General features: G+C 37.2%; 2 protein-coding genes across 7 annotated transcripts in view; both read left to right on the top strand.

The window, feature by feature from the left end:
- LOC149945260 (uncharacterized) overlaps positions 1 to 27,798 on the top strand; it is a 148,699-nt gene that overhangs the window by 79,976 nt on the left and 40,925 nt on the right. For all 6 annotated transcript variants that reach the window (XR_016480790.1, XM_090174403.1, XM_090174401.1 and 3 more), the window contains exons 5-13: positions 8,829 to 9,106; positions 10,680 to 11,060; positions 11,516 to 11,603; positions 17,024 to 17,403; positions 18,238 to 18,464; positions 19,918 to 20,104; positions 20,543 to 21,085; positions 22,009 to 22,284; positions 23,007 to 23,170. Coding sequence is in view for 5 of the 6 variants with exons in the window: in XM_090174403.1 (XP_090030529.1) it covers positions 8,829 to 9,106; positions 10,680 to 11,060; positions 11,516 to 11,603; positions 17,024 to 17,403; positions 18,238 to 18,464; positions 19,918 to 20,104; positions 20,543 to 21,085; positions 22,009 to 22,284; positions 23,007 to 23,170 (2,524 nt within the window). In the remaining variant the exon portion in view is untranslated. The remainder of the gene's footprint in view (positions 1 to 8,828; positions 9,107 to 10,679; positions 11,061 to 11,515; positions 11,604 to 17,023; positions 17,404 to 18,237; positions 18,465 to 19,917; positions 20,105 to 20,542; positions 21,086 to 22,008; positions 22,285 to 23,006; positions 23,171 to 27,798) is intronic.
- LOC149945262 (uncharacterized) lies at positions 3,564 to 4,775 on the top strand. Its single transcript, XM_090175767.1, has 6 exons — positions 3,564 to 3,633; positions 3,690 to 3,957; positions 4,020 to 4,392; positions 4,445 to 4,533; positions 4,607 to 4,682; positions 4,735 to 4,775. Exons 1-4 carry the CDS (start codon positions 3,582 to 3,584, stop codon positions 4,493 to 4,495), a joined length of 744 nt encoding a protein of 247 aa, XP_090031893.1. The 5' UTR covers positions 3,564 to 3,581; the 3' UTR covers positions 4,496 to 4,533; positions 4,607 to 4,682; positions 4,735 to 4,775.

The following is a 27,798-nucleotide window of genomic DNA, read 5'->3' as shown; positions in this document are numbered from 1 at the left end:
AAGAAACCGTTGTGAATTTAGATATAAATTGGTCTCTTCTAATGAATTTTCTCAAAGACGATATTTCTACGACCATTTCGGTCAAAAAACAAGCCACGTTTTAATCGAGACTTGTACAGCGTCGTCGGTTAAGTATCTTATTGTTAAATTTATCGGTGATATGGTACTTAATTAGAGAAGTTTAGCAGGACGCTCTAGAAGTTTGAACGACAACTTCGGAATATCTAGACGTTCGTTAAATTAAATTCTTCAAAATCAGTTAACAAAACATGTATAATTATCGAAAAGTATAGTAGACATTTAAGACATTTTAGAAATATTACATAACGAATTAAAAAGGTGTTTATATAACCAATACTGAAACAGGCCTTATTTATGGGTGTGGGTATTGTCTAAACACAAACATTTGTTTTCGTGTACCCTGCTTTACTTTACAAGTGTCTCTGATTTCACCTATAATATACAAGGCTTAGGATCATTTCCATTTAAACCAGTATTTACGATTGCTAAATCGCACGTTGCTGGAAAAGGAACACCTTACCATACTTATATTACTTAGATCTCGATTTGCTGAGCAGGGAAATTTTAATATTCATTATTTTTAATTAAACGCTAAATATGGTGTCGTCTTCAAGTTGTTAAAAGTGCCGACTCCGAAATATAAAAGCGAAAAGAAAGCCTTAGTGAATAATTGGTATTTTTTAACAATAGCACCTTCTTTTATTTTTCGTTTTTTTTTCACTGTTAATCAGTGCTCAAGGATTACACAAAAATCAAAATTATTTTGCGGAATTAGTTATTGAAAAAGATATGATTTAAAAAAATGCAAAATTAAAATATCAAAATCGGCAGTTTTACTCAAGGTTGGTAAAATACTGCGTATAATAAGGTTAGCTCTTTCGACTGGGTCTGTAGAGAAGCGCTTCAGCGGGTACGTTGGGGGGCTTGGCAACTACCGGCCCACTTTCAGTGACGTCGCTGGTTGACAGGAAACCAGAAACAAGCCGCGGGGAGGGTAGTAGAGCGCGAAGAGAGGAGAGACTAGAGAAATCAGTCGAATTCCTAATAAAAGAAATCAGAAAAAATGCGGTATAGAAAATAAATACGTGCGGTCGTTTTCCCTTCAATTTTACACTTGTTTTTGGCACTTTATATAAATTTCTGTAAGTATTATATTCTCTAAATCAGCGGTTCCTAATTTGTTTCGGCTATGGAACCCTAAATTATCCACCTAATTCTGGCGGAACCTAACTCATTTTTGTTTATCTTAAAAGAGTCTTGACACAAATGAAGATGGCCGCGTTGCAAATTCTCGGAACCCCTGTGACCCTTCCATGGAACCTTAGGGTTCCGCGGAACACCTTTTGGGAACAGCTGCTCTAAATTATTAAAACTTCCAGTATTAGCTGACATTAAACCCAGAACTTTATAAGCTTATAGCATAGGGCCTAGGCCTAATATTATTATAACTTAATAGTGAAATTGTAAACGTTATAGTTTTAAGGTAAAGTTGGAAAGGAAATTAAGATTTAAATTTTATCAATAACCTAACTAATGAACGTATGCCATTATTTTCAAAATATCCAAGAGAGATTGTTTTTGTTATTTAAAAATGATAACTAGAATTAAATATTTAAATTCAAAAAGTATTACTGAGGCCCAAGACAGGAAAAAAGATAAGAAAACTAAAAAAATAAGTAGTTAAGTTTAAAAAATAAGCTGCCTTTTTGTTCAGTTGACAGATTTAAACGGAACAATATAATAATTTTTCAATGAATTTCCAAATGTGCCTTTTCAATATTAAAATGTTCATATTTTTTATTTTAATAAAAGTTTCATTAAAAAATATAGTTCTTTCTTCTGACCACGTCCGACCACAATAATTGAAAAACCCAAAAATAATTCCAACGTATTTATATTCTTTCACAGTCTCCCAAGATTATGCAATTTCACCACATTTTTACACATTTTTTTTACCCATGACAGACAAACTACACGGTACTTATAAGACACCCTACTCTTCGTGTCTACGGGAAAACCGTCAACCAGCTACGTCACTCGCGCGGTAGAAAGATAGCTAGCGAGTTTTCTCAAAAGGAGCGCCGGGCAAAAACGCGAATGCGCTCCCCTTGAGGTTTACTTATTTCGGTAAGGTCAACCACGGCCAACTTTGATCACGCGCTGTTCGCGCTACTACGGCCAACACATTCGTCGAAATTCCACGAGCAAGGATATTCCCCCTATAAACTGTACTATAATGTGTAGGTGGTCAGCGCCGCGCTCGGTTGTTATATTGTCTTCAATGTAAAATCTATACTAAAAATAATAATCCGCTAGGCGTGTATTTCGAAAAGGCCGCGATTTGTTGTAGCGGCCAATGAATGGCGCCGGTACAATCCGCGAACGACAGCCAATGAACGGCGAGTTTCTCGGGGTCATGGTTTATTTCTATCTCCATGGTCTGTACATCTCCGGCTGTTTCAAAAAATTGTTTTCTTTGCGTTTTATTCCCGGACACAATTCATATTAAAATCGATTTAAAGTTAACATTGAGGCACTTTGTATAAAGCAGAGCTGCTGGTAACGTTTAGTGCCATATTTCAACGTTTTAAAAGGTATTTACTCGCTAAATCTCTCTTATCTATGCTTCACGACCAAGGCTTATTATTTATCTGGCCTTTTGCAGTTTCGCCAGTAAAATACTAAAATTTCAAAATATCAGGTTACTGTTCATTTCCAAAATATTAAGAGATGACATATTGCGCGGTACCATTGTGCGATAACAACTTTGACAACTGTCGTGGGTCGGAAATATCCTTCCATTCTTTCCCCAAAGATGTCCCAACAAGAGAACAATGGCTAAGAGCGTTAGGAAAAACTAATGATTGGGTTCCAGCCTCCAATTTAAGAGTTTGCTCAACTCATTTTACAGCAAATTGCTATAATACTAGAAAACCTGACTCTCCATTTAAACGACGCTTCCTGAAGAGAAATGCTGTTCCATCTGTACTAGACCCTAAAGAATTTAAAAAAGAAAGGTTAATGGAACCACCATTAGCAATGAAAGTGTCAGAAATTGACGAAGAATTTTCTAGTGGTAGTAGAACAGCAAGTTCTTCCTTTACTGAGCCTTTATCTGAAATCGCAGGTGTGTCAAATGAAGAAGTGGTTTTTAAAGGGGATCCTCTATTAATGCACACTTACGCTTCAAAGTTACTTAATATTTTTTTATCAAACTACTTTAAGGGCAACATAAGTGGCCAGGTACAGTAGGCTAAAGAAATTAGCAGCAGGCTGCTTTTCCCATTCATTTCTCTATAAACCAATTTTGGTTTTACCACCTCTGACTAGTTTCATATAACTGACCCAAAACCTAGCATATGTTGCTTTTGCCCCCCCCCCCCTCCAAAAATACCTTATCGTCCATACATTTTTCTTCCACAATGTTTTGCGCCCCTCTGTACCCAGCCACTTACATTACAATCTAAATCATAGTTATAAGTTTTATCAAATAAAAATATTTATAGAAATTGACAACATCCATTGGTATTATGGCAAAACCATTGACCAAGTCGACTGGTATGGTAGCAAATCCCACTTTTAGAAGTGTAGGAATACAAGTTAACACAATTGGTGAGTTACTTTGAAATTAAAAATAGATAGTCATTATAAAAGGAATTCCTTATTAGATTTAGGAAAATCTCGTGCAACTCAGTGTGATTTCAGTGATTTTGGCTACTCCTCACCTATCACCAAATCAAAAAGCCTTTCGCCAGAAAATACGTTCTATGATTCCGACGAAGATGAATTTGAGGAAACCAGTGGTGAACCAATTGCGGAACCAATTGGCTCCCCTGTAATGTCCCTTACAAGTGAAGCGAAACAGACTGGGTCATCTTATGACCCAAATGAAAGTTGGCCTGTTAGTCAGGAAAGTGAAGACATGGAGACAGACGAGTATGTGGTTTTTTGCAAGTATTGCAAGCTTAAAAAGTCATTAAACCAATTTTACTTATTAGGGAAGAATTTAAGATTGATGATTCACCTCCACATCTGCAAGACAAATTTATTGTTTTTGCAACCAATTTATTACAATTGTTTAAGATGTGCCACATTTTCCATCAAAAGCCAACTGTCAAAGTAAACTGTAGAGTCAACGGAACTTGCCTCTGCGTAACAACAGATTGTTTAGATGGTCATATCTTTAAATGGCAAAGTCAACCCATGTTTGGCCAAACTGCATGGGGAAACTATTTACTGGCAGCTTCCATGTTTTTTGCTGGAGTTCTTCCATCTCGGTTTTTAACTACCTTCAAACACTACAACCTTCATTGTTTCAGCAAACGAATGTATTTCAATTACCAATTAATGTTTCATTCCGTCATTCAAAAGGTGATATAGATTAAAATTTTATCAATATCAACGAATAATTTTAATCTTTTAGCTGTGGAGATCTGAACAAGAAAAGCTTTTGTCTTCTGCAAGACAAAAATAATTAGTTCTGTGTGGCGACGGTCGAGCTGATAGCCCAGGGTGGGTGAATTCTACCAACTCTCACAGAATGTGTTTTGATATCTCTGCTGAAATCTATTACTTTCTTTGACAGGTTTTCCGCAAAATATGGTACTTACAATTTCTTAAATGCTGAAACTGTTAAAATTATACATATAGAAGTTGTCCAGGTATGTATAGGCCATATTTGCATTTATATTGTTTTTAAAGTTCTTAATATAGTCCACAGAAGTGACGAGCTCAAACCAGATGGAACTAGAGGGTCTGAAAAGGGGACTTCAATTCTTGAAAGAAAATAACGTGACTGTGAAAAAATTTGTTTCAGACCGCCATATAGGAATAGCTGCTTATTTAAAAAAATCTCAACCTAACATAATACACGAGTTTGATAACTGGCACGTTGCAAAAAGTAACTTTGATTTCAATTTATGTTTCTGTACTGTAGGGGCTATTTACAAATTACGTAACGCGGTCAGTGAGAGGGGGTTTCAATCAGTGTTGCAGAGGGAGAGGTATAATACTTGTCATTTGAATTATACCATAAATTCCAATACCACTCTTATTACAAATATTCACGGAGATTATTTTTTACGAAACACCTGAGTTAAATATCCTCTACTATTTAAAAAAATAAATCTATATATGCCCAAAGTTAGGTGATAATTGATAATCTATTATTCGGTTTTACTATTTTGTGGTTTTAGCTGTTGATAAGCAAATTCTCAAACTACTTTGGAAATATAACAGACTAATAAAGTTCATTTTACTAGACTTAAAGAAAAGACTATTGGCTGTAAGGAACTCAAAGGGTTTTGGATTGTTGCTTCATTGGGTACAGTCGATAATAAATCACGCATATTGGGTAGCAGGATCTTCAGAAACAGCGGAGGAACGTATTGCAAAATGGACTTCCCTATTGAATCATATTTGCAATATACACGAAGGACACGACGGACTTTTTCCAAAATGCTTACATGACCAAATTTCGCCTGATTATGCTAGGCTGTGGATTGAGAAAGGTACGAATGAATTGAAAGCATTGGTTACAGACCAGTTGAAAATATTTCTTTTTCACCAGGAACAACTTTATATGAAAAAGTAGTGGGTGTTGTTAGTTCCAGGCATACTTAAGCTGCAATTCAACAACTGTCAAACAAATATCAGTCTTATTCATTAGAAGTCTTCCACTCAGTTTTGACTTCCTTTTTAACAAAACGAATACATTTCCATAAAGATGCAACATTATCCAGGTTAGAGTAATTGCATAAGTTAATAATTTTATCCATAAGTATGTCGCTTTCTATACTTCCAATAAAATATTTCCCAAAGAGACATACTTATGGAAATGTTAGACTTATGGTAACTGATTCTATTATCATTACTTATGCAATATTGTAAAAATAAATTAAATTTATAGAACTTATTTGGCTGCTCTACACTTCAATGAAAATGGTCAAAAAGCTCAAGCAATTAATTCTGAAGGAGAAGAGCAGTACTACTTAGCTTATCCTAAAGGCAAAGCAGGTGCAGCTACGGCTAAAAAGATTCTAGAAGAGAACACCTATGGTATTTATTTTTCTTGTCAAAGTTTTATATTTAAAGTAATATTTTAATATTTTCAGAATATTTGAATAATTTAATGAATATGGTTTATGAAAACGCCTTAAATACCCCAGTTGGCAAACAACTTATGTCCTCTCCTTGTAGAGCGGAAACTTTGGCAGTGAAACATTCCGCTGGTGTTAGTAAAAGAGAAGTTGTGGAGAAAAAACAGAGTAGATTTAAATAACTGTACATTTTTATAAATTATTTTGATTACTGAATTCTTGGATATTTAAAGCCACAATATTCCTCTGATGGAAATATTTCTCTAATAGCACATACCGCGCAACTTGGAATTGGAATCCTATTCCTCCATCCTAGCTAAGTAAAAACTACATATGCGTATTGGCGATATGCCACATAACTATATTTCATAGGAATAAAAATATAATTTACAAAATTGAAATTGCCATTGAGTAGTTTTATTTTAGGTATAATAGCATGGAGGATTCTTGGCAAGCAGACTCCCAAATGTTTTGGTGAGCGCTTAGTTGTCTGCTACTTGCAGCACCCCTGGCTGTCATGTTTTATAAAATATGTTTGCGCCTACATTTTATGTGTGAAATAGGTAGATCTTTTTAGCATTATGGCAGAATTTAAAATTTCCCGCCCATTGTTTCAAGCCCTAAAGCCAGGGGGCGTATGACAGATAATAGTAACTTACTATTATATCATATTCTGTCCTATCATTTGTTTCTCTCACGTAATGAAAATATGCTGGTTCCAATACGTCTACATCTAAACATTTTTTCTGGAATTTTGTCCACTGTAAAATACATTTTATAGTTGGGGCCTTTGTGACATAACGTCTAACTTCTTGGCAGCACAGACTTTCCACCACAGTGGCCATTGGTTGCCAATTTCCACATTTGCACCTAAATAGAAAATTGCAGTCCAGCAATTCTTTATTCTATATGTTAAGTCTTACCAATTTGTGTTCCCTACTCTTTCGTTGTTTCCCACTATAGCTTGATCTATTTCATCACCACTGCCATCATCTTCATCAGTAATATCATTGTATTCGGGGTGGTCTGCTAACAGTGGTTCAAAATTATAGGGCTGGACTTCAGCCATTTCACAAAAAAATCTTATATACAAATAAAATTAATAATAAGCCTTGGTCGTGAAGGATAGATAAGAGATTTAGCGAGTAAATACCTTTTAAAACGTTGAAATATGGCCCGAAAGGTTACCAGCAGCTCTTCTTTATACAAAGTGCCTTAATGTTAACTTTAAGTCGATTTTAATATGAATTGTGTCCGGGAATAAAAAGCAAAGAACACAATTTTTGAAACAGCCGGAGATGTACAGACCATGGAGATAGAAACAAACCATGACCCCGAGAAACTCGCCGTTCATTGGCTGTCATTCGCGGATTGTACGGGCGCCATTCATTGGCCGCTACAACAAATCGCGGCCTTTTCGAAATACACGCCTATTTCGCGTAAAAAACGGTAGCCATTTTTCTTGGTCGATTTCGCCGCAGTTTTTAATTTATTAAAATTTGAATTTAATCTATAATATTAAATGACGATCGTTTTTGAAAGTTATTATAGAAGAGGAATCGATAGAAAGTAGGTCATATCGTCGTTTCACCATCCCTTTAAGTTAATGCTTATTATAATCTCATTGAAGTTAGATTTTGTATTTCAATGCCCCTAGAATTTAATATACTTATATCTGAAGCTTAAATTCCTAATCATTAAATTGACATTTTGGCGGCACTTTTGTTTATCTTGACGATTTTGTTTTGGATTTTTGTAATTTCAATGTGACTAGGTACGATTTCAGATGACCCAGCGGTGATTCACTATTAATATGTTGTTTTTTGGAATCATTCCACATCGAAATTACATAATTAACATAACCAAGAATCAGACCAGAACGTCCTTGATAGCCTGTCCACAACGATAACCACACAGCCACTCGGAAGGTTGATCTTCTTGCCTTAGATGATTCTTTTACGCGCATACTATAACGTTGGGTAGTGTAGTGCGTACCAAAAACACTTTCCCCGCGTAGTAGAGAATATAACGCTTTACAACAGAGCTGACTGTACCGGCTATGCTCTTCACCATACTACCCCGGCTATTATACTATGCATTTTTTTTTAAAATCATATCTTTTTAAATAATTTTTTCCGCAAAATAATTTTTATATTTTTGTAATCCTTGATAACTGATTAACCAAAAACAAACAAAAAAAACCAAAGTGGCTCTTGATAAAAAATAGTGACTCTCGACGTTGTCGTTCCAAGTTCTAGAGCGCTCTGCTTAACCTAGCTCTATTATACTTACAAAGCCTTCATATTAATTAGATTTATAATATTATTTGAACATTTGTGCCGTATTACCTTTGTGCGTAAGATTTTTAAAGACAACGAAATTTTTATTTAAACAAAACTCTTTCTTAATATTAATATTGCTATGAATTTTAACTCACTGTGCTCTAGTATCTCAAATAATCTTCTGAAATTTAAATTCCGCCTGTACTTTCCCCTTGTATTTTGAGCTCTGAAACGTTCTACCAGCACCCCCAAATTTCTGATCGAGTTGCCGAACAGTGAGCCCGCGAGTGTACTAGGCGAGTGTAAAACGTCACCAGTCCGTCTCTGTGCAAATGGATAGTGGTTATGGTTGTGATTTCACGGGTTTATTGTTTTTTCTAATAGATTTTTACTTTGGAATTTGTATACAATTAATGATAATTTCCAGGTGGGTTGGCCGAAATTGGGAGCCTCAGTACTACTGGGGCGGGGCCGAAACCGACAGCAGAGCGTGCGCTTGTCACCCTTATTGCTACGAAACACCGAAAAACAGCACATGCAATTGCGACGCCAAACTAAAACTGAAGTGGTTGGAAGACTCTGGCTTACTTTTGGACAAGACGAGACTCCCTGTATTGCAATTGCGATTCGGCGATACTGGTGACGTCAACGAGGCCGGACAGTACACCCTGGGACCTCTGAAATGCCGCGCAGAAGGTCACAAAGGTCATTTGCATTTTAGTAAAATTTTAGATTTTACTTTTTTAAAGATTGAGCCAAAAATTCGCAGTGTTACTCTGGGGTAATTAAGAAGTAGTAAATTGTGTGGTAAATTTTGTTAAGTTACGTTATGGTAAATAATGAAGTAGAGGGAAAATACAGTAGAAAACAGCAAACCATAAATTTTCATCAACTATTTTGAAATAAAATTATAATCGACTTTTATCAGATACCTTCATTTATCTTTACTATTAACATGAATTAACATTATGTACACTCTGTTTAAAAAGTCTTCGACTGGTGAAATGTTTGCCCTCTTTTTAATTCTGCTAGAAAACTATAATAGATAGATCGAAGAAACCAATTGCAACTATTATTTATTTTCCAATATCTTTTGTTATTTATCAGTTTCGTCCACCGAAATTTAATAGTTTTGGCAGCTACCGTAAAAACTAATTTTTGACAACTTTTTAAATATTGGTTCTACGGCACTGACTCGCGCGTTTTTGAATTCACAATGGTCGATTCATATTTAGAAAGTGGAAAAACTTTCCCTCTACAACCAACGGTTGAGAAGTTATCGCGTTTACAAACTTTCGTCGAAATTGGGAAACACCTAAAATGCATCAAGCGATTATTAATAACGCAACTTCGACAGCGATTCAATAACATTGAAAATATATTTAATTAAAGGCCGGTTTAAAAAAAAACAAATCCCAAGAACAACTTGGCAAGTGGTTTTAGGAATATCCTATTTTATACGCTAAAGCTTTTAAAAAGCTATTTGCGTTAGAAATTGTTTATAATAATGGTTAGCACAATTTTAAACCAGCCTTTAATTAAACATGTTGTTGGATCGCTGTCTAAGTTACGTTATTAATAATCGCTTGGTGCATTTTAGGTGTTTCCCAATTTCGACGAAAGTTTGTAAACGCGATAACTTCTCAACCGTTGGTTGTAGAGGGAAAATTTTTCCACTTTCTAAATATGAATCGACCATTGCGAATTCAAAAACGCGCGAGTCAGTGCCGTAGAACCAATATTTAAAAAGTTGTCAAAAATGAGTTTTGACGGTAGCTGCCAAAACTATTAAATTTTGGTGGACGAAACCGATAAATAACGAAAGATATTGGAAAATAAATAATAGTTTCAATTGGTTTCATCGATCTATCAATTATAGTTTTCTAGCATAATTAAAAAGAGGGCAAAATTTCACCTGTCGAAGACTTTTTAAACAGACTGTACAAGTGGTATACGCAATATTTAGAAAATCTATTATTTGACCCTGAAAATTATCGTACTCTTAAATATGCGCTGATCTGGAATTTTATTTCTGGTTGTATATAAACTGTTCAACCCCTTTTTGGTCTAAATCCATTCAAATTTTGCACCTCTTTGTCTTGATCCATCCAGGGGGGTTTTGAACCCCCAAAACACCCCTTAAATACGGCCTTGCTCTATCCCACAATGACTACTCCCCATTTTTAAAACAATTCGAACTCCCTTTAAGCTTTTATAGTGTGTTTATTGTAAACTTTTAAAGCTATTCAAAAATTAATACTTTTTTACATTAATTAAGATGTCTTCATGGGCTCCTTTACGGCACCAATGACATTTGAGAGTAAGGATTATCCAGAGTTCTACCCACCACCGTTTCACCGTTACACTTGGCATTTCAAAATACCACCGCATCAAGCGATTGAGTTGGTATTCACCGATTACGAAGTTCTTCATTGGGGATCCTATAATTCGGTGCCCAACTGCAAAAATGTCGTCAGCGTGATTGCGTCCTATCCCGACCACAACGACATGATCAAGAGGTTCGACAGCCAAAGATCTTCGCCGCCCTACTTCATCTCGGACGGATCTGATGTCGAAGTGAATGTGACGCTGACCACCTGCAACAACGATATTAACTTACCAAAAGGCAAAGGATTCCAGGCTGAATTTCGAAGAACAAGTACTTGTCAAACATTAATTTCCGTATCTTCAGGCCGGTTGCCAAGAATTAGCGAATAGCGTTAGCATATAGACTTAGTTTACCTCCAAACGTGAATGCGGCCATTTAAAACAAAACACGACTGGTAACACTTTATCACAGTAGTTTGTTAATAGTCAGTATATTTAGTTGGATGCTATAGTAACGGCAAAAATAATGTAGTTTTTAATTTGTTTACTTATTTCTTAATCCTTACCTGACTTTTTCTTAAATAAGCCAAATAAACTTAATATCGAAATCCGAGGGACAGTGCGAATATTCTCATTAAAATTTCGATTGATGTAAAACAAAATGTTGAAAAATCAAAACTCGAAATATGAAAAATATACGATTTAAATAAAAAAATATTAAAAACTGTGGATAGTATAATGTAAACTAGTAACAGATATAAAGTTTTTCCATTTGTTTATTTTTAGCTTGTGTGGGTTGCGAGGCGGGCACTGGATTTAATGGCGAGACGACTCACTGCACCGGAACTTCTTGCGCAGTCATTGCTTCTTACAAGTAAATATTTTTTTTTTTTTTGCATTGGCCAAATTGAATGTTTCAGTAAATTAAGCTAAAGCTGAAAACAAGCAAAATTTGTTCAAGTCTACTCTCGTTGCATCTGTTTATAGCAACTTCTAAAGAAATTAATTCCGTTTTTAAAAGTGCGCATGACTTAATTTATAGCATCACTGAGGTCACAGATGGGTCATTCCACGGAGGTTCGAACACAGAGGGAACTATGGTTCGTCTGATTTTAATGAAATATAATGAGTGGTTCCGAAATTATAGACTTATGAAAATACCCCACGTTTTTAATGTTTCGTTTGCGCAAAAGTCGTACCCCTAAGGGTTATGGTCAATAACATTTTTGCGACCAAGGCTAATATCATGCGAATCTCGTCTCTAGGACAATGCATAGCGTTGATTTCTAAAATTCTAACAAACATATTGTATCTGTAACGGTTGTTTAAAAAATCGAACGTTTTTCAAAATATTTAGTGTATTGGGGGTCAACTTTGAAGCCAAGTACTGACAAAGGGCATACTCCGATTTTGATGTTTCCTCTATATATTGATAGCCATAAGCCTAAGCTTTCATATGATGCGCCATATGTTTGTGATATCGTTAAGACCCAAAAACAAAACCAACATTATTTTCATGAAAAACACGTTTTTAAGAAAAAAACACAATTTTTTTATTCCGCTCTGATAAATTTTATTTAGATTGAAATATAATCTGTGCATTCGCTATGCAAATATTAGGAATTTTCAACTTGGTTGACTTCCGTTGAGATGACGACAAATTAAAAACCATTTATATCTAATTTAACGAAGATAGATGGGTACCTTTTTTCTCCCGTATTATATCGCTCATTCTCTTCACTAAAATATTACTACTTATTTCTTGACCTCTTTTATCTTTATTTCGTCTGCTCTAGATTCTGCTAGTTATGTTACTAGTTACTTTGAGGATGATATTGCGGGAAAGAATCCTTTGGGCGGGAGGCGGTTTATTGGGCTAGTTTCAAAAATTCGAGGCGAAGTAACGCCGTACCTGGTTTTTTCCATTTCGACGACCTGTATTAATATTAATTTCACAATACACTCTTTTAAGTGCGTCTTACTCTCATCATTTCCTTCAAAGGCAGCTTCCATAGCTGTGCTGCACGTTACAACGTAGCTCTACCTTTGAATTCCCCCCCCCCCCAAAACCCGTTCTTGAGCGGGAATTTGGGCTATTTTGGGATTTTGGCTTGTCCGGGAATTTGGGCGAGATCCAAAAAAATATTCTGGAAACTCAGCTTGTTCATAAGTTAAGATTCGAGTTTCATCGCGTGTTGTCTAGTACATCTATTTTCTAAATTGTTAATAGTATGGAAGTAGAAAACCCATTAGAATTGTGTTCCGTTGGAAAATTTATTCAAGAAGAATGCCACAATCAAAGCACCATTGACGATGAAACTCAGTCATTAATTGTGGCTCGATCTGGTGTTACCGATGAAGGAGCTGTGCATAATGTATGTAACCATCACTTTACAACTCTAATAACCAAATAAACTCATTACCAACGAAAATGCTGCGATCCATTTGATATGCACAAAAGAAATATCACAAGTGAGTTCTAGCTCGGTTCTAGCTAATAGGTCGATGTGAAATGTCAGTAGGTAAAAATTTCCTTACCTTAAAGGGAATATAACCTTTGAAAAATTAAAGGGGTCTTCCATAAAGATTCCTTTGCAGGTTATATTCCCTTTAAAACGGCGTTTACACGTACACCTCGGAACCGCTTAGAATCGATTTGAAACGGTTTCAGGCAAGATCGAACGGGTTGAATACAGTAACCAAAGCGCTTTTTGAAGCGATTATGAGGTGTAAGTGTGACCGAGGCTTAAGTTTAGCCGAATGGGAGGGAAGACGGCGGAACAGACGACGTTACGACGTAGACGGACCGACTAAAGGCTGGTTTTCACTAAGACAAAACCGTCGCGACGGTGTGCGTGACCATCAAAAAATTGTAATAGGCCTAACGGGGATTTTAAAGTTGACGCTCACCAGATCGAGCCACAATTAATGACTGAGTTTCATCGACAAAGGTGCTCAGATCTTTTATTCCTTGGGTTTTACAATGGCTTAGTTTGTGGCATTCTTCTTGAATAAATTTTCCAACGGAACACATTTCTAATGGGTTTTCTACTTCCATACTATTAACAATTTAGAAATAGATGTACTAAAAAACATTTGATAAAACTCGAATCCGTATGAACAAGTAACATAACTAGCAGAATCTAGAGTAGACGAAATAAAGATAAAAGAGGTTAAGAAATAAGTAGTACTATTTTAGTGAAGAGAACGAGCGATATAATACGCGAGAAAAAAGGTCACCATCTATCTTCGTTAAATTAGATTTAAAGGGTTTTTAATTTGTCGTCATCTCAACGCAAGTCAACAAAGTTTAAAATTCCTAAATTTTGCATAGCGAATGCACAGATTATATTTCAATCTAAATAAAATTTATCAGAATTGAATAAAAATATGGTGTTTTTTTCTTAAAAAAGTGTTTTTCATGAAAATAATGTTTGTTTGGTTTTTGGGTCTTAACGCCTCGATATCACAAACATATTGCACATCATATGAAAGCTTAGGCTTATGGCTATCAATATATAGAGGAAACATTAAAATCGTAGTATGCCCTTTTTCAGTACTTGGCTTCAACGTTGACCCCCCATGCACTAAATATTTTGAAAAACGTTCGATTTTTTTAAACAACCGTTATAGTGAGAGCGCATGGTTGCAAAATATACCAGAATTGTTCGAAATTGGTATATAGCTCTGAAAATTGATATACACGTGCCTTGAACTATACTCTCGACTACCTAAATTTTATTTTTCAAAAAAACCGACTGGAAAAACTTTTATAAGCAAAAAACGCCCTTGTTGCCGAGGGCGCGCGCATCTTAGTTTATTTGTGTTTTAAAAATTAATCTCTTCTACGTTGCACCACATCTCCGCAACTTTTGGAATAAAAAATGGTAAATCACGTGTAGCTCGCGTGGTAAAGGTGGTAAAGTTATGAATTTTTTTATGGTAATACGTGTCACAGTGCTACTTAAAACCTGATATGGAACCACATCGAGGTATTTTTTTTACTTGACGTTTTTTACCATTTTTCATTTTTCTCCATAGGGAAAAATGGTAAATCACGTGTAGCTCGCGTGGTAAAGGTGGTAAAGTTATGAATTTTTTTATGGTAATACGTGTCATAGTGCTACTTAAAACCTGATATGGAACAACATCGAGGTATTTTTTTACTTGACGTTTTTTACCATTTTTCATTTTTCTCCATAGGGAAAAATGGTAAATCGCGTGTATCTCGCGTGGTAAAGGTGGTAAAGTTATGAAATTTTTTATTGTGATACGTGTCACAGTACTACTTAAAACCTGATATGGAACCACTTCGAGATATTTTTTTACTTGACGTTTTCAACGATTTTTCTTTTTTCTCCATAGGGAAAAATGGCATATCAGGTTTTAAGTAGTACTATGACACGTATCACCATAAAAAATTCATAACTTTTCCACCTTTACCACCCGAGATACACGCGATTTACCATTTTCCCTATGGAGAAAAATTAAAAATGGTAAAAAACGTCTAGTAAAAAAAATACCTCGATATGGTTCCATATCAGGTTTTAAGTAGCACTGTGACACGTATTACCATAAAAAAATTCATAACTTTACCCCCTTTACCACCTTTACCACGCGAGCTACATGTGATTTACCATTTTTTATTCCTAAAGTTGCGGAGACACGGTGCATCTTAGAACATTAATTTTAAAAACACGCTTAAACTACGATCGGCGCGTCCTCGGCAACAAGGGCTTTTTTGCTTATAAAAGTTTTTCCAGTCGGTTTTTTTGAAAAATAAAATTTAGGTAGTCGAGAGTATAGTTCAAGGCACGTGTATATTAATTTTCAGAGCTGTATACCAATTTCGAACAATTTATCACCATGCGCTCTCACTATTACAGATACAATATTTTTGTTAGCATTTTAGAAATCAACCCTATGAATTGTCCTAGAGACGAGATTCGCATGATATTAGCCTTGGTCGCAAAAATGTTATTCACCATAACGCTTAGGGGTACGACTTTTGCGCAAACGAAACCTTAAAAACGTGGGGTATTTTCAAAAGTCTATAATTTCGGAACCACTCATTATATTAGGGTAAAATTTCACAATTGGCCCTCAATTAGCCACAATGTACCGTGTGTAAGATTTCATTAAAATCTGACGACCCATGGTTCCTTCTGTGTTCGAACCTCCGTGGAATGACCCAGATGCTAATTAATTTGGCGGGCTCAAATGTAATTAAGATTTAATTCGTGTCGCTAATTTACTCATTTAGACTACAGCATTGCCAACCGTGAAATAATTATTCCGAAGGGTAAGACACTCTGCGAACCCGGTGTACACTGCCGTATCTTTGACAGTGCTAAATGGAACTCGCGAACTCTTGAAAATATGTACCTTTAACAGGGCTAAATGCACGAACTCGGTGTACAGATTATCTCAGACTGTCTTACCCCTCGAATTATTCCCTGGTAGAAATGTTTCTTTTATACAGATGGGGTAAAGATAGTTTCATCCACTGGTATTTAAAACCATGATACGGTAATCAGAGCCCTCTATTTCTTAACAATTTGTTTAGTAGGTTTTCATCGTACAACGCGACATAGCTTGTCCTGGAAATTTGGCTTTTTAATTTCTAGGGTGTAGCCAAACGTTGCCATACGTAATCATGATTAAGCCATTTTGGCGGTTTTGAGTAAAATATATTTTGTTTGGCTTCTTCTACGTCATACATTCAAGATTTCGTGTTTTCGGGTCAATTGAAAGCGGAAGTTTGTCTGCTAAAATTCACATTTTCTATTTGGAATAACAATATTTTAATATGAAATTTTGACAACTATACATAATCTAATAAAATATTAAATTATAATTTTTGGGTGCAGGTAGACTTTAAATTAATCTAATTATTTTGATACATAAACAATTATTTTCGGAGAACCAATATAAGTTTAATGTAAATGTGACCCTTATTTTCTTAAATCTGTGGCACTTTAAAAAATACTGGTATACCGTAGCCTTACTCAGCCTATAAAATATTTAAATGAATGAATTTAATGAATTATACAATTTTATCACATAATTATACATAATTTATTTATAATATTTTTAATATGTAATATATTAATGGGGATCTACGGAAACACTTTCGCCACTAGTGGCGTGAAGGAGGTAGAGGTCCTCTAAGCAGACGACGCCTCATCATTCCATTGGCACAATGGACTACTAACTCGGTCACGCCAGTAATGGCAGTAAATGTCTTCTTAAATCTTCATTGTGACTGAGTCTAATGATTATTAACGCCATAAGGTACCCATTTCCTCATCATTGGTACACGAACGAAACCATGGATTTTAAGCACAAATGGATATTGAAATCCAACTTGCAATACAACATCGTGGAACTAAAATTCAACGACCTCGATGTGATCCCGATTCCAGGCTTGAACAAATGCACGCCCGAAGGTGGCGTTATTAGCATCTACGACGGGAAAGCTGATTTCGAGGGGCATGGCAAGAACGCCAAGTTTCTCGGAGACTTCTGCAACCTCAACCCGGTCGTCACTATCCACTCCACCCAAGAAACACTAACCGTCATCTACATGTTCCGTGCTCAAAAAGTTGGAAATGGCAGAGGATTCCACGCCACAGTTCACAGCAGGACGAGAGTCGACTATCTACCGAAACCAAGTAAATATAATGCTCCTGTTTAATCTCCTTGCATTTTCGTATAGCATAGGTGTTCCGATATTGTGTTAATTACCGCTGTCATCAAGAAGAATGAAAAAGAATGAAAACGAATTTTTGAGATTTGAATAGTGTAGCGGTTCCAGCTATCTCGAAAGTTTCACAGGAGATATAGATATTATTTGAGCTACCGCTATACTCCCCGTCTTACCCTGGAGCACAAAAAATTATGGAGTTCTTGGAAATTATCTGATCTTTTTTGATTTAATGATTTACTAATTAAAATTAACCGGAAATATAAAAATAATTAAAAAATCGAATTTATTCAGTGTTTTTTAAGGCTTTCTCTAAGTATAGTCTCTTCCCTAGCACACTTCCTAATATCCTAAGTACTTTTCTATACTAAACGAGTGGTCTGAGTTTGCGAAAAGATCACACACACATACGTAGACAACCTTATTATAATATAGAGTACAATAGACTAACTCTCAAATTGCTTAATGGAAAAGAAACAATTAGAGCAAATCCCTGAGATGTTCGATATTAATATTTTTAATAATGTTTGATGGCACCTCCCTTTTGAAAACCTTGTTTATTAAAATTTCCAACACTATTTTAAGTGATGTTTTATTTATAATACTAAGTTCAACTGAGGAAAAATTCAGCAATAGAGTAATCTTAAGTGGTCTCTAGATAATTTAAAATTAATCTAAGAAGACAGGGTAATTTACACAGAGAAGCATAGATAGGTGACATTAGGGAAACCAATTAATATACGCTTAACATTTTTTGTCACACCTCAATTGCAAAGATTTTAATGCTTTTTTCGCACCGCAGTCGATTATAACCGATTAACGAATGTCGCTGAAGGCAAACTTACTAGACAGAGCAGCACTAGAGACCGGAAAGGAGCCAATCTAGCTGTGGACGGAAGCAAAAGTGGAGGTCTCTCAGGGGCGAGTTGCAGTGCCACCAACATTGAAAAGGAGCCCTGGTGGCAAGTGGATTTGCAAAAGAAATATCTCATTTACGCCGTGGAGATTCATGTCAAACCACACACTAGAGTAAGGCGACAAAGTTTCGGAAGACCGAGCTCTCAAAAAATAAATTTAGTTTCTTGGCGGATCCACGCTATACGTCTTAAAACATATTATCACGTGCCGGCCCTACGCCTCAGAACGGCTGATTGCGCGAAATCACTGTAGCAAAGAGCACGTATTAGACCTAAAGACTAAGCTGGAAGCCCTCAAATATTCCTAGGCTTTTTATATAAGTAACTCGTTTTCAACATTTTTAAGGGAAGCAAATGGAAACCTTTTAATTTACTGTAATTTTTGTTAGCCAGTGAATTACAAAATAGAAAAAGCCTCTGAAGTTTTATTACTGGTGAAATGACAAAACTCACCGTTAGTTTGAAGAATGGTAACTGTATAAAATGTGAATAGAGAAACTATGGTTTATTAGAGGGGACGTGGTACTTGTATATTTACCAGGAAGGACTATCGTTCAATCATTGGGGTTTTTTATTAGTTCGCGTTTTATACAGATCTCATTCTCCAGTTCAATAAAGCTGCTCTAAGTAAGAAAACGTACCCTATTACCATGGCATATACGCTCTTGATTCTCAGTTACTGATGTCACCGTTTAAGGGGAAGCCCTGAGCGTTTTGTTAAGTTTTCTGCCATCAGATTGGTTAAGTTATCTTTAAACTTCGCGCTATATTGTCAGAGTGACGCTTAAATAAACGAAGGAAAGTTTTAAGAGCAGCCACCGTTTACATGACGCCACTAAATACTAGCGATATCCATTAATGGGAAAGCTGGTGAAAGGTTATTTCCCTTTCCTCTTCTTTAGTATGAAAAAAGTGACCTTTCACCCGCTATTCTATTAGTGGAAATAGCTTAACTTCCCTAGTTCTTAGTGGCGCCATCTAATTGATGGCTGCTTTTTAACATTTAACTCATTGTTTATAGTCAGAGGTGAGTAGTTAATTTATATCTCAGCGGTGAAAATATAAAATTTAATAGTGAGAGTCGTTACGTATTTAGCAGTGTAGTAAATAATACAAAAACAATCTATAAGGATCTATAAATTGACCGGTTAAACCACCTCTTGATAGCGTGTAGATAAAACTTGGAGGAGAGTAGACGAATCTTCATTGCAAACAGTTTAATATCCTTCAAATAGAACGATGGCTTAAGTGCGACTTAAAACGTCAATTTCAAATAATTTTTACGAAATAATTAAGGACTGTTTTAGTATTTATTACCTATTTGACAAAATAAAACTATAGTTTTAAAAATTGACAAAATTTGGTAAGATAAAAGATTTTTCTAAAAAGTAAGTAAAGGATTAATCAAAAATTGCTTTAATAAAATTCAAGAATTCACTTCATAGCTTTATATCCCATAATATAATTATTATCTAATTAACCCAACCAAAAATTACATAAATCGTAAAATGTTCAGGGTTTACCCTCAACCCGTTCGTGACGCTATTTTGTTTTGGTAATTTTAGATGCGAAATATTCGTCAGAGATCTACAAGATGGCCGCACGGATATTACGCCCTTCCAATGCCAAACAGCGGATGTCCTGATTCTCACAGTTTCGAGTGGCACACTGGCACCAGAACGCACGACATGACCTACGAAGTTGTTAAGGACGAAAAGGTCAAACACTGGTCGAGTCAACTACAACTAAAAGGTATCATACCAGGTCATCATGAAATGACAAATCAAAAGAGAAGTACATGAAAATATATTAGGCGGAAGGCAAATTATTATCCCCACATGTCACTAAATTCTAAATATAATGAAACTGGAGACCAACTCTTAAAGGAAGTATAAATGGTTTGGAAAATTAGCGGAATTAGATTAATTTAAATTTCCCAAAGCAGGACCTTAGTTCATATTGTCCCAAATGATACTGAGGCCGTACGAATTGCAAGTAAAGAAGGTAAAAATGACAGAGTAGCCTGGTGCCTGATTTAAATTATCGAGGTACTTACTATTCAGCGTTTTCTTTCCGAAAAATAATATAGTTATATATTACTGTAGTCGCATTTAAGCAGTTAGTCCGACATTGCGCTATTTCATATACCGTTCTTCCTTGCAGAATTTGTTTATTTTGAAAATTTTCCAGGTGGCTTGGTTCAAGGAAAAGGAGTCGAACAACATTTTTGCGTCAAAGAGCAAGCGCCACCTACCGAAAATCACACTAATTGGGACAAGGGTGAATATTGCATCTTTCAGGTTGGACAGACTTGTCCCAGTGGGTTTCGCAGTGGCTACATCATGTGGATAGACAAGAGGCCAAAGAACGACGATTACACTAGAAACTGGACAAGGAACGACGCCGAGGGTCATCTTCCCAAGGGCGAGTACACTCCATTCAACACCACCATTTATTTCTGCTGTAGAGCAGATGGTAGGAGGGACACACCCATAAAACTTCCGGCAACGAAGCCATTCTATTTGCTGCAGTACGGGAAGGGGTGCCAGAAAGTAGACGGGATGGCCGAAAGGCAACAATTCTTCCACTTTAACGAAGATCTGCCCTCGGACAGTCCGACCGCCGCGGACGAACTTATATCGGACAGCATTAAGTATCAAGAACCTCATCCAAGAATCGACACCACGGCCTTCGAAAAAGGGCTAGCTCTCTACTACTGCTTCTATGATCTGGGTATGTACACGTATAAGATTGGTATAGCTTAGCCTGAAACACTGGCAACCTTTTAGTCAGGTGGGCATAGAACCAGGAAGGATAGTAGGGAAACTTTGCTGACCTTGAAACTTGAAGGGATAAGCCACCAGCTTAGTAAAGCTACCGGCCCCCAAAGGGAAATTTGGTTGCGGCTTCAGGTGTGATTTTGTTCCCTTGCCCACGTGGTCTGGGGACACACATAACAAAAATGTAAAACTATAACCAAAATCCATGCTATCTTGAACCACTAAGTGGTCAACATTTCACCAAAGTAAACATCCATGTAACTTAACTAACTGATTAGTAAATGGTTTTTATGTGGAAGTGGAAGTTATTATACACTGAGAAGGTACGAGTGAAATTACATTTTCGTCTCCTACGACAAAAATGTATAGCGGTTAAACCGTTGCCACGTTATTACAATCGCTCGTGCATGGGATTATTTATGAATTTGTTTCTGACATTTTACTTCAACAATTTCGATGATAAGGCGCTCTCATATCTGGACCCCGTTACCTAGGCAACGGCCTGGATTCAAACACCCACAAAATTATGGCGTTGCAAAGTGCAAACTGTTGCATTATAACAAATTTGGGATGTAATTTTGTTTTTTTTAGCTTATCTAAATTTAAAAAAGAAACGTGAGGACACATATTTTGTTAATTTACATGGTTTTAAAATTAATTAGTGTTTTTGTCTCGGTAGAAAAGTCCAGATCAAAGAGCCATCTTTTGCGAAAGACACAAAGAATCGTTAAAATGAACCGATCTAGATGGGAGGTATACACGGGCCTTCATAACAACGTAGTCAACGGTTAAATATATATTGTGTCCTTTTAGCAGCCTAGGCTTGAATCGGTTAATTGCGGAGATATTTTTAAGAGCGCAATATTTGTATTGCAGCACACAGTTTCCGAGGATTTAGAATTTTAGTCGATGACACGGGTGTCACGACTTCGGTGGGATCCTTCTACGACAACGAGAACTATGGAATCAAGCACTCTTTCAAATACAACTTTTTGCAATCGTTCATATGCGTCGAATACAACATAACGCAGCCTGAGTTCACTGATCAGCGAATAAACTGTACGCAACCAATTTATGGACAGTACGTCACGCTTCAAATTTACAACCGTTACGACAGCCTTCAACTTTGCGAAGTCAAAATCTTCGGTGAAGGTACGTAGCTATCCCCTTTGAAATCATGCAAAAGGTATGGGCCCTCTACGTTAATAGTAGATGTAAGGAGCTGTTGGCTCGCGTGGCATGATGAAGGGCTGGCAATTATCCTTCTACGCAGTATAACCCGGCCACTTAACTAAATGATTATTATAATGTTATGTACAGTAAGATTTTGTTGGTCATACGTTTTTTATAGAGCCAAAATTTTCATTCGAATTAACCAAATGTTTCATATAAATGTGTCATTTTCCTGACTTTTGATTGCTTATTAATACATGCTCTATGCATCGTCGCCATAGTGATCGCGTGAAAAATTGTCTTTAAATAGTATTTGTATCGCTTGGAGCACTTATAGATTTGCCGTGATTTCTAAGCCACCACACACAAAGCTACCAGTTTTCGTACCGAATAACTACACACTTATGAACCCTATATATAGACTTATGGTGTTAAACTTCCAAAAAAATGCTCTGGAGCGAATATCCTTACGTTAAATCTCAAATTTCATTAAAATCCAATAGTGATTTCAAGTTATTTAAAACTAGAGACAGATTAAGCATATACAAAACGTGTAGAGAGAGCTTGTATTCGGGAAGACGTAGCCTTATTGTGAGCATATCACGCGTTCTTGTTACACGTTTTATTTTACGAGCTTAATGAATATTTATTTCTGGAAATTGTACTGCAAATTTTTTCATTAGAGCTTCTTTTGTTTTCAGAGGCTTGTGGCCAACCATTAGGGATGGCTTCCGAAGAAATTATAGATAAGCAACTGGAAGCTTCTTCCAGCGACGAATCCATCGGACATTTCTTCACCGAATCCCGACTGAACGCCAACGATGGTTGGTGTACTGGTCCCAGCGACAAGACAAAGTTCCTCAAAGTATAAAAATTTCTTTATTTTAGTAAATCAATGTACAGAGTTTAAGTAATCTTTTTGCAAAATAGCCGCCAAATAATTTTCCTCTCGAATAAGCCGATGTAAAGATGGTTGGTTGAAATTGTATTAGAGATACAACCGACAATCTTACTGTTATTTCGAAATTGCACTATTCACTATGCTGCCCCAAGCCACGCCTCTACCAACGTTTTACATTTAGACCCAGCAAAAATATAGCTCCAAATTGGCCGTGCACTGTTGGCGGGCATTTTAGATTCGTTTATGAACCAGTATTTTGTAGTCGACAGTTTCTAGAATGTGGCGAACTTTTCTAATTTAGGGATAGTGAAAGTGTTTCGTAGGGAATTTAGAGTAATTTTTGATTTTCCATTTAATTGGGACGATACATTTTAATCCACAATGCGTATGTCCTTTTTCCTAGTATGTTTTTAAGGTTTTTGCTACAAGACTGGCCACCTTCTTTTAGGGCTAGCTTGTAGCTGAGATTAGTCTGTTAACAATAAACCTACTTCTACAATACTACAAGTTTCTCTACACGTTTTTAAGCTCTGGTTTAACCTGTATAATAGATCGATTCCGAAAGTAAGTGCGTTAAACGTGTGTAAAAACTTACTTCCCCAACGTCATAACGTCGTCTGTTCAGTCATCCCTTCCTAGCTGAACGAAATATGACGGAGGAGACGACGTTATGACGTAGGGGAAGTGAGTCTTCACAAGATAGGGGGAAACCTTAATATTCACCCACTTACTTTCGGAATCGAGTTATAGGACTTGCGAAGTGGTAATTGTTCGTAAATAAAGAATAAGGTATAATTAGCTAAGCAAGCTAATACACACAGAATTACACAGCCAATAAGTAGGTTTCAATAATATCTGACACATGCGCAGTTAGACGAGGATGGTACTTTGACATCATACCTAGGCGAGACCTCGGTGACCCATAACGTCAGCGTTGTTGTGACAAGTGCCGTCTTAATAGTTATTTCTAAAGCCAATAGATGGCGGTCCGGTTATAAAAACTAGCTTATTACTGGTGGCTTTGTGGGAGAGCTTAAATACTGGACCCCGTCCGATTACCGACTGAAAAATAACCGAGGGGTTTGAGGGAACCTGAATTACGTGGAAGAATGAATTAATTTAAAATTAGTAATCTTTACGCTAAGACTAAATTCTTCACCAGACTGTTTCAAACGGATTTATTTTAAAAACTAACTGTTTTATTTTGACACGCGCCACGCTAGCTCGTTTCTCGCATTTTTAAAGAATTGGGAATTTATTCGAAAAATACTGCTTTATGGATTTCACGTTAAAGGGCAGCAGTTAACTTCGCGTTTTTTAATGACAATAAAGGGACCGTTTCGGTCGGAGGAATTCGTAATTTAAGGAATGTTATAGGAACTAATAAAATACTAAATATCTACCATTGAAAAAACACATCTACGTCATGAAATTGGATCAAATATTGCAACCTGTGGTCAGGAGATAGGTTCCCCCTTCACACGTACATCTAAAAGGACGCGGGAATTGGCGTCAGGAATACGGTTGTCCCATACTGGACAAAAGGTTACCCTTAACCAGAGGGGTGTCTCGAGGAAAGGGTGTGAAGGGAGACCACTGAACACAGGCGCGGCCAAAGGAATACATTATTTCCAGGAACAACACAACAAATAAAAGAAATGTGGTCTACAAATATTTACAATATTTCACACTCCCCCTCTTGAGCTATGCTCAAGACATTGTTAATCGGTAATTTCTAAATTGTACAATAATTTAATGGCCCTTTTGATTTTGGTCCCATTGGATAATCGGATCATGCACGATCTTACAATTCTATCACTTGGATTCCTAAATAGTTCGTCAACGACAGCTATCTTCCAACATAAACGGGGCATTCTGGGCTCCTCTACTAAAACTACATCTCCAACCTTAAGTTCAGGGGTTGGATTTGATTTACTTAAATGATGAGCAGTTTTCAGTTCTAACAAGTACTCTTTCTTTCATCTCGTCCAAAGTCTTTCTAACAGAGCTTGTTGATGCTTATATCTTATTCTTATATCTCGTCTGGAATCATGTGGAATGTCCTTTTCACTGAATTTTCTGGATGGCAATACGGTTAATCTACCACCCACAAGAAAATGAGCTGGAGTCAAAGGGGTGGGATCCCCTACTTCTTGCGAAACGAAGGTTATCGGCCTTGAATTTATTGTGGCTTCAACTTCGGTTAAAATTGTAGCTAATTCTACATTTCTCAAACTTGCGGGTCCCAAAGTTTGTCTCAAAGCGTTTTTGACGGAGCGCACTAATCTTTCGCAAAAACCGCCGACCCAAGGTGCGCGGTCAACAATAAAACGCCAAGTAATTTTCAGATCAGAAAAGTAATTAACAATTTCGGGACTGCGTTGGTTATCGAAAATTTCTTTCAAATCTACATAAGCTCGTTTAAAAGTCCTTGCATTATCGGAATATATTATGGATGGAATTCCACGACGGGCGGCGAAACGACGAAACGCGAGTAAAAAACATTCGGTGGACATATCTTTCGCGAATTCGAGATGGATGGCGCGGGTGACTGCGCATGTAAATAAAACGATGTAACACTTCTGTCCCTTTCGGTTGTACAGAGGTCCGGCGTAATCCAAACCAGTAACGCTGAATGGAGGCGCGTGAGTGGTTCGGGCTTCGGGAAGAGGAACGGCCTACACACAATGCAACTGGAAACGACCTTTTTGACAAGTTGGCGTGCGCGTGTAATCCAATAGTTTTCACGTAATTCGACGAGCACGTCATTTACCCCGGCGTGATACAAACGCGCGTGACATTGTTGAACGAGTAGTTCGGAAAATCGGCGATTATTCGGTAAAATCCAGGGATGGGTCTCTTTGTACGTTAGGGAATTGGTTCTTAATCTCCCGCCGACTACAATTAGGCCATTTTCGTCTAGTTGAGGGGGTCTAGAGATAGAATTGATGACTCTCTGTCAATTTCCTTTTTGGCCTGTAGTCTAGTAACTTCGGACGGAAACGCTTCTCTTTGGACCATTTTCACCCAGATTTGCTCGGCGCGTTGGATTTCTTCGGCAGTTAAGGGCCCAATAAGTTTTCCCTTTTTACAAATTCTGGAAAACCGGATTATGTGAGCCGTTATACGGATGACCTTGGATAGGGAGCTGAATTTTTTGAGATCGAGCAACGGTTCTAGTTTGACATTAGTCACTGTAATGGCTCCTTGTACGGCGAAGCGAACTTCGGCTTTCATCTCCTCTAGGACTTCAGGGGAATACGGCTCGTGATTCGGCTTTATTCCCAACGGAATTTCATTAGTTGGTCCAGATAAATATGGAGGTCCTCGCCACCACTTGGAATTAGTTAGGAGGTCTTCCGCGCTTTTTCCTCTGGTTGGCAAATCTGCCAGATTGTCCTTGGTTGAGCAATAATTCCAACTTTTCAGATCTGACAAGGTTTGGATTTCTCGTATTCGATTTGACACGAAAGGTCGCCAGGTAGATGAATTGTCCTTAATCCAGGCTAGGACGATTGTCGAATCCGTCCACATATAAGTGGTTTCAGGTTTGTTTGATAGGGCGCTTAGTAGGTTCTTCGCTAGACGGGCACCCAAGACTGCCCCCGTCAGTTCTGGGCGAGGGATTGACATCTTTTTGATAGGTGAAACTCTCGTTTTAGCGGCGATGAGAGTAGCTCCTATTTCTCCGCGGTCAGTTACGTAACGAATATACGCGACCGCTGCAAAACCCTTTTCACTGGCGTCCACGTAACAATGTAATTCTGTGGTAATTTGACTGTTTTCTTGGATTGTGGAGAAATAAAATCGCGGAATTTTCAATTTTCGGAGGCTGGAGATTTCGGAGCACCAGCTGGTGAACGGGGTTGCCAGTTCTCCGGGAAGAGGATCATCCCAGTTGAGTTTATTTTTCTTCCGAGAATCCTCCCACTCCCATAGTTTCTGATAAAGGAATTTGGCTCGGACTGTGAAGGGAGAAAGGAGGCCCAGTGGATCGTAAACTCTCGCTAGGGATTTCAACACCCATCTCTTCGTCTCCTGTTTTTGTACCAGAAATTCTAACAGGCTGCTAATTTCAAAACCCAGGGTATCTTCTTCGTTATTCCAAATTAACCCCAGAACTTTGAGTTTCTCTGGATTTAATAAATTTCTAGATGAATTATCGGACTGAATTTCACGGCTCCACAGATTCCGGAGCTCCGATGAATTATTATTCCATTTACGGAGATTCATACCAGCCTGACTGATGATCATTTTGCTCTCTTCGGAAATTTTGTACGCTTTCTCTACGCTCTCCGCTCCGGATAATAGATCGTCGACGTACAGTCCTGACGTTAGGGTTCTGCACGTCTCTTCAAACTCGTGTTCGTACTTCTGGATATGATGCTTCAGGGTTGCGTTTAAAAGAAACGGGCTGCAAGTCGCTCCAAACGGGACTCTCGCGATTCGAAATGTTTTTAGTGGAGCCTTCCTCGGGTTGTTGATGTCGGTTGTTCAGAGAAATCGAAGGGCGTCCCTGTCGCTGGGCTCAACGGATATCTGTAGGAATGCTTTCTCAATATCACTGGAGAACGCGACTCGATGTTCTCGGA

Source organism: Leiobunum rupestre, chromosome 5 (genome assembly GCF_980474605.1).
Source record: "Leiobunum rupestre chromosome 5, qqLeiRupe1.1.hap1, whole genome shotgun sequence".
Classification (NCBI taxonomy): Eukaryota; Metazoa; Arthropoda; class Arachnida; order Opiliones; family Sclerosomatidae; genus Leiobunum; species Leiobunum rupestre.
Note: the sequence above shows the minus strand (reverse complement) of the source record. Positions and strands in the feature narration are given on the sequence as shown.

Excerpts from the sequence above, each read along its gene's own strand:
- LOC149945262 (XM_090175767.1), top strand. The coding sequence starts at position 3,582 with ATGGTAGCAAATCCCACTTTTAGAAGTGTAGGAATACAAGTTAACACA. Across the intron at positions 3,634-3,689 it reads AATACAAGTTAACACAATTG|ATTTAGGAAAATCTCGTGCA; the intron begins GTGAGTTACTTT and ends ATTCCTTATTAG. Across the intron at positions 4,393-4,444 it reads TTCATTCCGTCATTCAAAAG|CTGTGGAGATCTGAACAAGA; the intron begins GTGATATAGATT and ends TTAATCTTTTAG.